Below are 13,616 nucleotides of genomic sequence, written 5' to 3'. Positions count from 1 at the left end.
CTTCATATGCAGCCTCCAGGGTGGATGGGACTGTTCCTGCCTAGAGAAGCCTGCAGGGTCGTCCTACCTTTTTCCGTACTCCACAGGACTGCACTTTTTTTTTTTAAGATTTTATTTATTTATTTGACAGAGAGAGAAACCACAAGTAGGCAGAACAGTAGGCAGAGAGAGAGGGGGAAGCAGGCTCCCCGCTGAGCAGAGAGACTGATGTGGGGCTCGATCCCAGGACCCTGAGATCATCACCTGAGCCAAAGGTAGAGGCTTAACCCGCTGAGCCACCCAAGCGCCCCCAGGACTGCACTTTGAGTGGAAATCCTGTTCTTGCCACCTCTCCAGGGGCTGAGGCTCAGAACTCACAGGGTTCTGGAGAGGAGAGGTGCTGGGCCTAAGACATCAACATTTTTTATTAGATCCGCTAAGTGCCAGGGAAGGGTCCTGGGCCCTTGAGCAAGTTTCAAGGTTCATCGCCTTTAGATACAGTCTCGTCTTTTCCCTACCACGCCTCACTCCCAGTCCAGGCCCGGCTGGTGGTGGGCTCCTGACTTCTGCCTTCCTTCTGGCTTCCCCCAGTTACCACCTTGAATGGAAAATGCTTCCTTCTTCCGGGGACATTGAGGCTCAGGAAGGGGCGTATCCAGGAGCAGGCTAGCCTGACTCACTCTCCCATGGGGCGCCCCGAGGCTGGGCCCAGGGGTGGGCACACCAGCCTGCACCACTGCCGGTGGGCTTGCCTGCCTGGTTTCCTCAGTGCTCTCGGCCTGTGCGAGGTGGGCAGTAGGGAGATGTCTGGTGCTCTTTAATTTCAAAGGCATCATGGCCTTCCCTGCGGAGCAGAGACAGGTTAGGGATCACGGGTGGTCCTTGACGTCTCCCAGTGCAACAGAACATTCCAGCCATACTCACCGGAAGCAGCGGGCACAGTAGAGGTCCCCATCACAGCCAGCACAGCGCAAGGTGGCATCTTCATTGCAGATGCAGCACCAGGGGAGCTCCTCATCCTCAGCCTCCGGCTGGGCGGCCATGGCCTGGGCCTGCCAGGACCGAAGAGGGATGGGGGAAAGAAGGAAGGTGTGTGGGGGACTGCTGCAGAAGCGGCTGGCCAGTCAGGGAGGGAGGCTGTGGTGGCGGCTGGGGTGGGTGCTTTTCTCACCTCAGGCTCTACCCTGCAGGACTGGGCCTGGGCTCGAAGAGTGGGCTCCACAGGGATGTTAAAGCCACTTGCCTCATCCAGGGCAGCTTCTTCGGTGAGCTGTGGGCAAAGCGAATAGGTACAGCTCCCTCTTTCAGGACTAGACCCTGACTCTCTTCCACAAGAGGATTTCTGTGCTCTGTGGCCTTAGCTTCTCAACCCATCTCCCTTTATCTTTTGCCAGTGGCGGTTGATACCCTATATCCAGGGGCCAGTAGGCAGGTCTGGGTCACAGAGACAGAGGGGGCCCCAGGGGAAACCGGAGCTGCAGACTGGCCACTCAGCAGAGAGCAGAGGCAGGGTGAATGGGGCCAGGTGGGGCGCTGGCACAGTGAGACAGGAACAGGACAAGGGCTGGTCAGGTGGGTCAGGCAGGGCCCACCTGCTGCAGGACTCTCTGGATGGCCTTCTCCTCGTCCTCCTCATCGTCACTGTCTGGGAGGCGATAGTCCTGGAGGGTCACTTGAAAAAGGAATGACAGGAGCAGGAGAGGACGAGTAACATGGAGAGAGTTCGCCTGAGCAGCTGTACTTTTGCCCCCCAGGAGCTGGTTTGCTTTCCAGTGGCACTTGTTCCAGAGCTAGGCAGCCTCTGTTGCCACTGATCACATCCTGCCCTTCCATGCCCCACCCTGCAGGGCTGGCGGACGGGAACAGAAGACTTTGCATCTGAAGGGACTGGGGGTCCCGGGCCCCTGATGGCTCCTATGTACTCCTTTTCTACTCTTTCTCCCCAGTACCTTCCTTGAGGCTCTGGGCAGAGCTTAGTAGACCCCTGGGCACAGGAATTCCCAGCATCTGACCCAGCATGGCCAGTAGTCACCATTTTGTAGAGGGTGGCGTGGAGGTGTGTGTGTGGGGGGGTGGGGGCTGCTTGATGGACATGAGTGAGCTGCTGCTTCCCAGCCTCTACCTTTATCAGGGTCCTCGCCCCGCAACACAGCCAGGCGCTTGGCGAGGGCCAGGATCCTCTCCTGCCTCGTGTTCTCTTCCCGCAGCTCGACTGCTGCCTCGGCCAGCAGCCTGCTCTTCTCCTCTTCCAGGGACCAGGTGGCCTGCCCCTTGGAATTAGCGCTCTGGCCCCCTGGGCCAGGTTGGTTGAGGTCATTCTGGACAGAGGCAGCTGGGAGGAGAGAAGCAGTCAGGGAGGCAAGAGTCATTCCAAGATCTCTCATCAGAAGCCAATGAGCCTGTTTCTCAACTTCTTTTTTAAAAACCATAGATTACTAGCTTTTTGCTCAGAATTAGCTCCTGTGGTTTATATTACCAATAAAATCAATCTTTCCTCCATTTTTCCAAATGTAAAATACTAGTAATCCTCGAAATGTTTTTTTCCCAACTATATCCATCCCCACTCCTGATATTTTTACATGTTGGCCAAAAAGATGAGGATATGGAAATGCTAAGCTACTCAGCCAGTTTCCTGCCTTACAGGCTGGCATGAGTATTTCCAGAGGGCAGCAGAGAGGACATGAGAGAGGATGCGCTTTTCTGTGGTAGGAGGCAGGAAGAATTCTAACCGAATGGGTGTGGCCCTGACACTGTCCCCTTGAGCTTAGCGTTTCAGAGGAAGAGGTTCAAAATCAGACAGCTTTGAGCTCAACTCCCAGCACTGCCACATAATACCTGTGACCTCGGTCAAGTTCCTTAAGCTCACCAGGCCTTCGTTTTGTTTATAAAATATGGATAATAAGAGTATGTATAAGATTATGGAGGCTATTCAATGAGATTATGTCTCTAAAGCAGAGCTTCTCAATCTTGGTTCACTGCTCTTTTGGACAGGACAATTCTGATGTGGGGACTGTCCCAGGCACTTTGTAGATGTTGGACAGTATCCCTAGCCTTTGCTTGCTAGGTGCCAGTGGCACCCTCTAAGCTGTGACCAGAGGGTCTTCAGATAATCATCCCCGGGAAATCATCCCTGGTTAAGAACTCCTGCTCTGAAGCATTTGGAATTTTTTCCAATAGGATTTTGTGTAATAACAGAAATGTTCTATATCATTGTATTTGTGCTGCCCAAGATTGTCATTCAATAGCATCTGAAATGCGGCTGGTACCATGGAGGAACTGAGTTTTAAATTTCATTTAATTATTATTAGGTTTTTTTTTTTTTTTTTTAAAGTAGGCTTCATGTGCAGTGTGGAGCCTGAAGCAGGGTTCAAACTCACAACCCTGAGATCAAGATCTAAACTGAGATCAAGAGTCAGACGCTTACCTGACTGAGCCACCCAGGTGCCCCAAATTTCACTGAATTTTAATTAAATTTAAGTAGACTATTTGTCATCCATATCATCATCATCTTCATTGCAGAGAACATTTGTTGACCACCTACTATGAACCAGGCGGGGTGTTAAGTGCTTATTAGATTAGCTCACTTAATTCTTGTGATTTCCCCATGAGGTGGGTTTTACTACATATACTTCCATTTTATAGACGAGGCTAGCGAGACTTAGGTCATATAACTTTCCCAGGGTCACAGAGCTAGTTTAAGTGGTAGAATAAGAAATCACTCTCTGATTCGAAAGCCCACACACTCATCTGCGAGGCTTACACTGGCTCCTATTCGAGTAAACCATAATTTACAATGTTGATTGTTCTCTGATTTATATGTGTGTCCCAGAGGGTGGGCAGCAGAGCCCATCCTACTTGGGGAAAGAGTGGGGGGCAGGTCCCTGGGGGACCCAGGTGGAGAAGTTACCTGGGCCTCCTCGTTGACAGCTCTCATCAATAGCCACTTGTGCTGCCAGCTCTGTCAGCAGATCCTGTGCCTGCTGGGCTTGGGTCCTGGTGTCTGGTGGCTGATGTGCCTGCTCAGAGGAAAGAACTTCAGTGGGGAGCAGGGCAAGGGGAAAAGCAACGCCGTAAGGCACAGAACAGTCTAGGTTGGGGTGGATGCTGACGTTTCCAAAGCTCAGGAAAAGGGAACTAATCCAGGGCCCACGTAATTGAATAGATTTGGCCATTTTTTCCTGTCTCATCCCATCATGCTGCTTGTCCCTGGTTCTTTGGCCTCGAAGCAGGCCTGAGGATCATGAGGTTGGGGTGGGTAGGTTTTGCCAACTTCTACAAAGTACATAAGCATACATGTATCTGGGCTTCTGCAAGGTCCTTATCCTAGGACCCCTGTACCCCCCAAGAACTCACAAGCTGGGGGGTCTGAGAAGGTGGAACTCTGCCCTGCAGTGCAGCAAGCCGTGCCTCCATTTCTTGGGTGGAAGGGATGGAACCCCGGGGTTCATCCCTCAGCGCAGCTAGCCTGGCTTCTATCTCCGCCTGCGAGGCCACTGACTCTGAAAGTGGTAGGGAGAAGCCCTGTAAGATCCCAAGGAATCCTAGTCCCAGGAGGTCTGGATGGTTCTTTTAGGTCACCCGGTCTGCCCCCACTCACTGGGCTTGTTCTGTTGGCGGAGCCGTGCTAGGCGCTCAGCGATAACTTGGTCTTGATGGATCGGTCCCTGGCTCTGGGGAGTGCCGGGCTTCTGCTTGGCTTCCAAGGCAGCCACACGCCTGGTAGTGTATGAGATATGAGAATTGAAGATTGAAGAATGAGATTGAAGAATGCAGAAGGGAGGGGTGAAGGCACCCACTCACCATTTCCCATTCAAATCACTTCTAGGCATCCAGGGAGGACTCCAGTGGATAATATTCTGTGGGCCTCATTCATGTCACCCTGCAGCCCAATCCAGCTGACCAATCAGAGGGTCTGACTGAGAGGACAAGGTTTACCAAGAAATGTTTTTGGGGCGAGGGCTGAGAAGCTACTGTCTGATGCCCCAAAAGGGCATCAGGAGGCTGAGATATGACATTCTCTTGACCCTGTGCTCATTTGATCTAGAGGGTGGGAGGAGAGTCCTGCCCTATGGCTCCTTTGTCTTTTTCCCATCCCTATTTGTCTCTGTCCGTTCAGCACTTACTTCTTGTAGTTCTGAGGTGGTGACCACTTGGAAGCATTGGCAGGAGATGACCCTCTATAGGGAAGAAATCTGGTATCAGAAGTCCCGCCATCAGCCAGTCAATGCCTCCTACCCCAAATACTTCCTGAGCTGATCTCTAGCCACAGAGCACAAAGCTGTGTGGGCTGGCCAGCCAACTGGTACCACGCTTGACTAAACCCTTGCCCATGTCAACTTCTCACCTGGTCAAGACCTCGTGGCACTGCTTGCAGACTTTCTGTTGGGTATTCCCAGTCCGAGGCACCACTGCACTGAAGCTAAGGCAGCCAGAACAGAAGGCCCGGCCACAGTTCTTACAGCCATACTACAAGAAACATGAAGTAGGAGGTTCCATCTCTCACCCTCCCCTGCAGGCTCCTCCCTGTGACTCTGCAAGCACACAGAGAGGGAAGGCACTGAAGTTGTGACAACTGCTGGGAGGAGGATGAGCAGTGGGGCCCCTAAGGCCTGGGGAGAGAGAGGAGTGGATTTATTCAATCAAATAAAGCTTTATGCAAAATTCCCATGCTTTCATCTCTTGTCTTCAATTCCCTGATGCTGGGGTGTAGAAAACAAACAGGAAAAACTACATGCTGCAAGTCACTAACTCTTCAACAAAGGAGTATCAGAGAGTAGAGAGTCCCTGCTTTTCTGCCTCAGCAGAGATGAAGGGTGGCTTGGCTTCAGTATGGGATAACAATAGCCTCTATTTATTAAGCACTTACTGTGTGCCAGGCACTAAGTTCAGTACTTAATATTCATCATCTGATATAATCCATATAATTTATACACACTACTTTACTTAATCCTGATGACCACCATTATTATTCCTATCTTAGATGGGGTCAGAGGGGTTACATGACTTGTCCAAACCAAGGTCATTCCATGAATGAGACAGCAGAGCTCAAATCTGAACCCTGACCACCCTGATTCCAAAACCCAGATTTCTAAGTGCTACACAGATCTGCATTCCTACTGCTATTCATTCATCCAATCTGGTTTCTATCTCCTGGTCACAAGTGAGCAGAGGAAGCCTATAGTTTACCTGGAGAACTTAGGGGCCGGTGCAGAGAACGAGACTTTGCCATGGTGCTCCGGGAGCAGAAGAAGGGCAGTAATTTAACTCAAGAAACCTGGGAAGGGCAGGCTGCACGACGGTGAAGGTTTGAGAGCAAAGGGAGTAACGGGCATAGTGCGATGGGTGGTCACAGGATAGTAACTAAGACTGGGCTGCAGAGGAGCAGGGTGGAGGGAAGGAAACAGCTGCATATTACACTTGGTGGACAGAAAAGCCTACCTTTCTAGAAAGGACAGGAGCTTGCTCTACAGTTTATAGGGCACTTTCACCTCCAGCACCTCTCTGGACCTTCATGTCAACCCCGACAGCGAGGGAGCGTTAAGCCCATTTTACAGAAATGGAAACTCAGGTTCAGTGACTTCATCAAAACCACACAGCTGGAAAAGGGCCATAAAACCAAGCCTACGGACTTCAAGTCCTGTGCTTTCCCTCCACTCCACATCCTCCCTGGCCCTCTAGCCCGCGGGGAGAAGACTCGCCTCCTTCTTGAAGAGGGTAAACTTGACAGCGCATCCGTAGCACCTACTCTCCATTCCAGTGGCCGGCGAGGCACCACAGGTTCCACAGAGCTCAGAGATCGCTCCCGCGAGGTCCCGGGACCCTCCGAGTTTCACTAAGCTCCGCCCCCGTCCCACGCCCCCTCGCGCGGGCTTGCTGCGGCCTCCTGCAGCAAAATCGCGTTCGGCCACTCTAGCCGTAGAGCGGCCGCGGCGGCGCGGTGGCCGCTGGGAAGCGTAGTTCATTCGCGGCTGCTCCCTTCCCTCAGAGACAGTCAAGCCTGAGCCAGAACACATTTCCCAGGGGGCTAAGCGCCACTCGGCCCGTATCCGGCGACGGACCTGGAGAATCCCTACGCACGCTTAGGCTCTTGGGAGTTGTAGTACGAATCCCCTCAGGATTGGAACCATGGCGGTGGCCAAGGAGCTCTTACAGATGGACCTGTATGCGCTGCTAGGTATCGAGGAGAAAGCGGCGGACAAAGAGGTGAGAACCGTGGCGAGGAGGGCCGAATCCGACCGGCCTGGTGGCCCTTTCTCTCCTGGCGCCTCGCCAGCGCTGGCAGCCGCTTTACAGGTTCCCGCGGGCCCTAAGCGGGGAATGAGGGACGGCCCGACAGCCTCAGAAGGTGGTTTCCCAGACGTTTCCTGGATGGTTTGAGAGCCTTATGAGGAGTTGGGGTACCCAGAAGGGAGGCTTCTAGCGCTGGGTACGGTGCTCTCCCTCTGGCTTTTGCCTAGAAGAGGTAGCTGGGTGAGCCTGAGAGGGAACCCCAGTCCCCTCCCTGCGCCTGCGCAGTGTCAGCCTATGAGTCTGCTTTTGCCTTTTCTCCCTTGAGCTACTTCTTACGGTCACCCCTTGAAGGCTGACTTAACTCCGCTTAAGCCTAGGGCGGAAAAAAGCCCTGTCTCAAGGCTCCTGCCCTCCCTTGCCATCCCTTTCTTGGCAGTGTGACCTGTAATTCTGCCATCTGTTTTCCAGCACAGCCCATTGTTGCCTTCTGAAAATGTGCTAGTGAGCTCAAAGCGGGAGGATCAGAAGCGAAGGGGCCTGAAATTCCACGGGAAGGTGTTGATAAAGGTGCCAGGGAGTGGGATTCTAACTGATCAAGCTGTAATTAGGATTTATGTTATCATCCCCTGGATAACGGTGGAGGTTGTAGCAGTGTAGGAAAGGGAAGCGAATAATTCATCAGATGAAAGTTAATGCCTTCGAATGTCCCTGTACTTCATGAGCTGTGTGAGCTTATGAGAAGAGGAAGCTCTGGGCAAGATCAGTAGGGTCCTGGGAGAAGAGATGCTGTCAGCCTGCACATCACTGTTTCCTGTAGCTGCAGCTGAAATCAGAAGTTGGCCATTGATGTGTACAAAGCACCAAAAGCATCTGCTAGACCTGTCTCATAACTCTTAAAATTTAATATTAATAATGCCTAACACCTATATAGTGCTTCCTATGTGCTGGGCACTATTCTGAATGCTCTACATTTGTAAACTTTTTTTTTTTTAAGATTTTATTTATTTATTTGACAGAGAGAAATCACAAGTAGTCGGAGAGGCAGGCAGAGAGAGAGAGAGAGGGAAGCAGGCTCCCTGCTGAGCAGAGAGCCCGACGCGGGACTCGATCCCAGGACCCTGAGATCATGACCTGAGCTGAAGGCAGCAGCTTAACCCACTGAGCCACCCAGGCGCCCATTTCTAAACTTTTTAATATGTACTTCATTAATAGAAATTATTTTGGACATTTTGCATCAAATCCTGCCTGTGTGTTGGAACCCTGAAATCGAGAAGGAGGAATCGAGGACGGAGGTTGGGAGCTGTTGATGTGTCTATCACTCAGAGGTGGGGGTGGGTAGATGAGCTGCTACTAAGGGAGTTGGGTGAGGTCATTGTCTAGACAAGAGACCAAGGTCTAAGCAGGCCAGTATCCAGTTTTCACTCAGGTGAGATAAGGATATGTGAGAAGGCGGTTTATAAAGGGTAAAAGGTGCTGTTCCTACTTGTCAGTAGGCGAGGCACAACTGTAAAATAATGGAGAACATAGTAAATTCCTTAAGAGGATATATAAATGGCCAGTAAGTACTTGAAAAGATGTTCAGTACCGCTAATCATTAGGTAAATACAAGGCAAAACCACAATAAGATACCACTTTATACCCATTACAATGGCTATTACTAAAAAAAAAAAAAACAAACCAAACACAGAAAGTTTCAGGTATGGACAAAGATGTGGAGAAATTGGAAAGCTTGTGCACTGTTAGTGGTGGATGCATCTGCTGTGGAAAACAGTGCGTTGAGTCCTCAAAAAAATTAAACACAGAATTATCATACGATTCAGCAGTTTTGCGTCTGTGTTTATGTCCAAAAGAATTGAAAGAGACTTAAATAGATACTTGTACACCCATGTTCATAGTGGCATTATTCATAATAGCTAAAAGGTGGGAGCAACCCAACTGTCCACCATTTCTTATGTGAGTTTCCTTTTATATGAGGTTCTTTGAGTAGTCAGATTCCTGAGATAGAAAGTAGAATGGTGGTTGCCACGGGCTGGAAGGTGGAGGTGGAATGAGGAATTAATGTTTAACTGCTACAGAGTTTTGGTTTTACAGGATGTAAAAAGTTCTGGAGACTAATTGCAGTGTTGGTTACATGCTAATGTGAATGTGCTTAATGCCACAGAACTGTACACTTAAAAGTGGTTAAAATGGTGGAGGGCCTGGGTGACTCAGTTGGTTAAGCATGTGACTCTTGATTTCCACTCAGGTTATGATCTCAGGGTTGTGAGATGGAGCCCCACATCGGGGCTTTGTGCTGGTCATGGAGCTTGCTTAAGATTCTCTCTCCCCCTCTCCCTCCAGCCTCTCACCCTTCTGCTCTTGAGCCCTCTCTCACTACAAAAAAAAAGAAAGAAAATTTAAAAATGGCTAAAACGGTAACTTTTATGTTACATATATTTTATTTTTTTTTTAGATTTTTTTTTTTTAGATTTTATTTATTTATTTGACAGACAGAGATCACAAGTAGGCAGAGAAGCAGGCAGAGAGAGAGAGAGGAAGGGAAGCAGGCTCCCTGCTGAGCAGAGAGCCCGATGTGGGGCTCGTTCCCAGGACCCTGGGATCATGACCTGAGCTGAAGGCAGAGGCTTTAACTCACTGAGCCACCCAGGCGCCCCGTATTTTATTTTTTAATTAAAATTTTTATTAAAAAATTAAAATATTTTATTTTTAAAATTAAAATATTTTATTTTTATTAAAAAATTAAAATATTTTATTTTTTAAATTAAAACATTTATATATGTGTGTGTGTGTACACACACACACATTTTTTTTTTTTTTAGAGAGAGAGAGAAGGAGAGGATGAGTTGTGGGGGGGAGGGACAGAGAGAAGGAGAGAGAGAATCCCAAGCATGCTCCATGCTTGCCTGACACAGGGCTCAGTGTCATGACCCTGAGATCATGACCTGAGCCAAAGTCAAGAGCCAGAGGCTCAATTGACTGAGCCACCCAGGCACCCCTGTTATATATATTTTATGATGAAAACAACCAACTAATCAAACCAAACCAAAACCAGCACAAAGAAGATTGTTTGACAAAGACCATATTTGGCCTTCTAAAATTTTTGGCCTTTTATGGAAAAAGTTTGCCTACCCCTATTAGAGTTAGGGGCAAGGTCAGCTCCACCTTTCTGCACATGAAACTTCCCCCTCTGCCATCGTCCTGGTGTAACAAACCTAGGAGGCCCAGAAGTGGGCTAAACACCACCATTGGTGGAAATTTAGAGGCTCAGCATTTCCTAGGTAGAGATTTTTGTTCCCATTCCAGCCTCAGAGGAAATATGCAGGTATTATCTCCTATATAGAAAAGCCTTGAATTAAAGACCAAGATTTGGTGTGGAAGTGCTCCTAGGGAGAGGATCATGCCCTGGGAATTCAGTTCCTTGCTAGAACCTGAAGCAGTGAACCCCTTATTCTTACCTGCGCATGGGCACGTGCCATTGTGTGTGCCTGTGTGCATGTGTGCTCCCCCTTCCCACTCACGCACTCACTCAGTCTCTGTTGGAGCAGGGCTCTGTCCTGGGAAAGGCCCCCATCTTCTCTGTCAAGATGAAGAGTACATCATGATTAATGCCATTTAGAAACCTTCAAGAGATTCTGAATTAATCTCCGGAATTACCTGGGTGACTGCAGTGGCCTTCTGGCCCTTTTTCCAGTTCTGTCTTGCCACCTTAAGCCTCTTCATACAGCAGCCAGAGTGAGCCTTTAAAAATGTGAATCAGGGGCGTCTGGGTGGCTCAGTCAGTTAGCGTCTGCCTTCCACTCAGGTCATGATCCTGGGGTCCTGGGACCGAGCCCCAGCAGGGAGCGTACTTCTCTCTTTCCTTCCTGCCTACGCCATACTTGTGCTCCTTCTCTGTCTCCCTTTCTCTCAAATAAATCTTGAAAGAAAGAAAGAAAGAAAGAAAACCTGAAGGCCTTCCCTGGCCTGTAGGGCCCATGTTACCTTTCCTTCATGTTCCCTGTCATCCTTCCCTCGCTCACTAAGCTCTTGCCATCTCAGTCCTCCTGTGACTTTTTAAAAAATTGTGCTGAAATATGCATAACATAAAATTTACAATCTTAACCCTTTTTGAGTGCACAATTCCAGTGGCATTTAGTACATACCCATTATTGTACAACAGTCACCACTGTCCATCTCCAGAACTTTTCCATCATCCCACACTGAAATTCCATAGCATTAAACATTAACTCCCTATTTCCTTCCCTACTATTCTACTTCTTTTCTCTGTGAACTTGACTATTCTATGTACCTCATGTAAGTGAATGTACAAATATCATATCTTTGTTCTTTTGTGTCTGCCTTTTTTTGCTTAACAGTTTTCTCAAGTTTCAACCATGTTGTTGCATTTATCAGTATTTCCTTCCTTTTTATTTTTTTATCTAAATATGTATATATTTTAAAAATTTTATTTATTTATTTTTAAGATTTTATTTATATATTATTTGTCAGAGAGAGAGAGAGCACAAATAGGGGAATGGCAGGCAGAAGGAGAGAAGCAGGTTCTCCGCTGAGCAAGGAGCCTGATGTCGGACATCCCAAGATATTTTTTTAAGTAATCTCTACACCCAGCATGGGGCTGGAACTCAACAACCCTGAGATCAAGAGATGTATGTTCTACCGACTGGCCAGCTAGGCATCCCTAAAATCTTTTCCGAGGTTGTCTTTCAGAGAGGTAGTACCAACTTACACTCTCACCACTTGGGAGAATTGCCCGTCTCTCTGCTTGCAGCCCTTGCCCCAGTCTTCTGTGCTATGTGCTCCATGCCCTGCCCAGAACATTGGACCTTTATCAAATCAAACTTTACAGTGTTCTCCCTGTTTCTTTTTTATTTCCTTTCTTATTCTCCACGTGTGTTTCAGAGGAGCGTGGAAACATTCCCCACAAACATCTGATTCCACACACTTTGATGAAGTGCCTACCATGAGTCAGCCTGAGTCTGGTGCTAGGGATGCAGATGTGAAGAGAGCAGTCCCTGTAGCATTGCCCCATCTTGCCTGTTTCCACCTTCTCCATCCCTTGTTCCTATGGCCCATCATTTTGGAACTCAGAGGTTAAAGTTGATGATTCTAGAATTTGATGCTTTCTACTCAGATGATGATTCCTTAGAGAGTGTAACTTGATATAGAAAGTAACAATTTTTCTAACCAATCTTAACAAGGAAGGTCAAGAATTGTTGTTCGTTACATCTACCTTGTGTGGAAGGTGGATGGAAATTATAATACAGAGCATCAAGCAATGTTGAGAATTTTAAATGTGCTTTAATCACCACCTTTGTACTTACTGGCAGTGATAGTTAGGAAAGTGGACTTTGACTCCAAAGTCATTATAAATCATTGACTCCATGACTTACCTAGTTGTTACGTTGATCAAATATTTTACCTCTGTGTGCCTTGGCTTCCCTGTCTCCAAAATGGGAATGATGGCCATCCCTCCCTGCCAGCGTTATTATGAGACTTGATCCAGGTCAAGCATTTAACGTGGCACCTGGCCAGAGTGAATACTCACTGTATGTTAGCTCTTGCTGTTAACATTGCCCTTCCACCTTCCTTACACTGTAAGCACTAAAGTCAAATACACATTTACCACAACTCATGTCAAAGGTGCCCTCCACCCCTCAGCCCTTCTGCTTATTCCAGTCCTGACAGGCCAGTGCTGGCTCAGTGATTATTGCAGCAGTCCGGGTAGAGAGGACGTGGGGAATCAGGTAAAACAAAACTGAGGATCAGCAGAGTCCACTGTTCAGTTCAGATCTACAGGAGAGGGGAATATACCACCAAGACAAGTTATCATGTGGGCATCCTGGGGTTTAGAGCTGAATAACACATCAGTTTGCTTTCTGCCAGCTCACTTAGCATAGTGAAAAATGGATGTTGAGGTAGAATGAAAGAGGTTCCATTAAAGTATTTAAGGAAAATGCTGTGGGAATCAAGAAGGTATGAGTCAATGGCAGGATCAGGGAAGACTTCCCTGAGGAGATGTTTTTGTGCAAGACCTTGAGGAGAGAAAAGAATATATCGCAGCAGGGATCTTCACAGTCGTTGACTCTCTTTGTTTTATAGATGGGAGGATTCAGGTCCAGGGAGGTTATGGAACTTGCTTGACATCACCCAGAGAGTAAGCATCAGACCCAGATTGGTGCCCCAGTTTAATATTCTTCCCACTTCTGTACAGCTGACACAGGTCTTTGTTGTCTGTTATAGCCTTACTTTTCATTTGATGCCCTTTGAAGGGTATGTAACTCACTGTATCTTGGCAAGTTGTACTTGATGAAGCCAGGTGCTTGAAAATGCATTTTGATGAACTCTTTCAAGACTCAGATTTTAAGTCTGTTTACCAGGAAAACTACCAAGGACACTTAATATCGACA

The 13,616-nt window shown here is 48.3% G+C and overlaps 2 protein-coding genes across 3 annotated transcripts in view; one reads left to right on the top strand and one right to left on the bottom strand.

The window, feature by feature from the left end:
• Nucleotides 1-235: 235 nt before the first annotated feature.
• Nucleotides 236-5,137, bottom strand: ZFYVE19 (zinc finger FYVE-type containing 19). The gene is made up of 10 exons (XM_032343311.1): nucleotides 5,103-5,137; nucleotides 4,780-4,895; nucleotides 4,577-4,695; nucleotides 4,333-4,478; nucleotides 3,887-3,995; nucleotides 2,102-2,311; nucleotides 1,572-1,651; nucleotides 1,151-1,249; nucleotides 904-1,031; nucleotides 236-823 (listed from the first exon to the last, which is right to left on the bottom strand). The coding sequence occupies exons 2-10, from the start codon at nucleotides 4,806-4,808 to the stop codon at nucleotides 745-747; spliced, it is 999 nt and encodes a 332-aa protein (XP_032199202.1). The 5' UTR covers nucleotides 4,809-4,895; nucleotides 5,103-5,137; the 3' UTR covers nucleotides 236-744.
• A 1,892-nt stretch (nucleotides 5,138-7,029) lies between these two features.
• Nucleotides 7,030-13,616, top strand: part of DNAJC17 (DnaJ heat shock protein family (Hsp40) member C17) — a 37,112-nt gene continuing 30,525 nt past the window's right edge. Inside the window, exon 1 of one of the 2 annotated variants that reach the window (XM_032343313.1) lies at nucleotides 7,030-7,182. In XM_032343313.1, coding sequence (XP_032199204.1) covers nucleotides 7,105-7,182 — 78 coding nt within the window. In that variant the 5' untranslated portion in view covers nucleotides 7,030-7,104. The remainder of the gene's footprint in view (nucleotides 7,183-13,616) is intronic. The other variant, XM_032343312.1, reaches the window with a different exon arrangement.

The sequence above is a fragment of the Mustela erminea genome, chromosome 5, assembly GCF_009829155.1.
Source record: "Mustela erminea isolate mMusErm1 chromosome 5, mMusErm1.Pri, whole genome shotgun sequence".
Taxonomy (NCBI): domain Eukaryota; kingdom Metazoa; phylum Chordata; class Mammalia; order Carnivora; family Mustelidae; genus Mustela; species Mustela erminea.
Note: the sequence above shows the minus strand (reverse complement) of the source record. Positions and strands in the feature narration are given on the sequence as shown.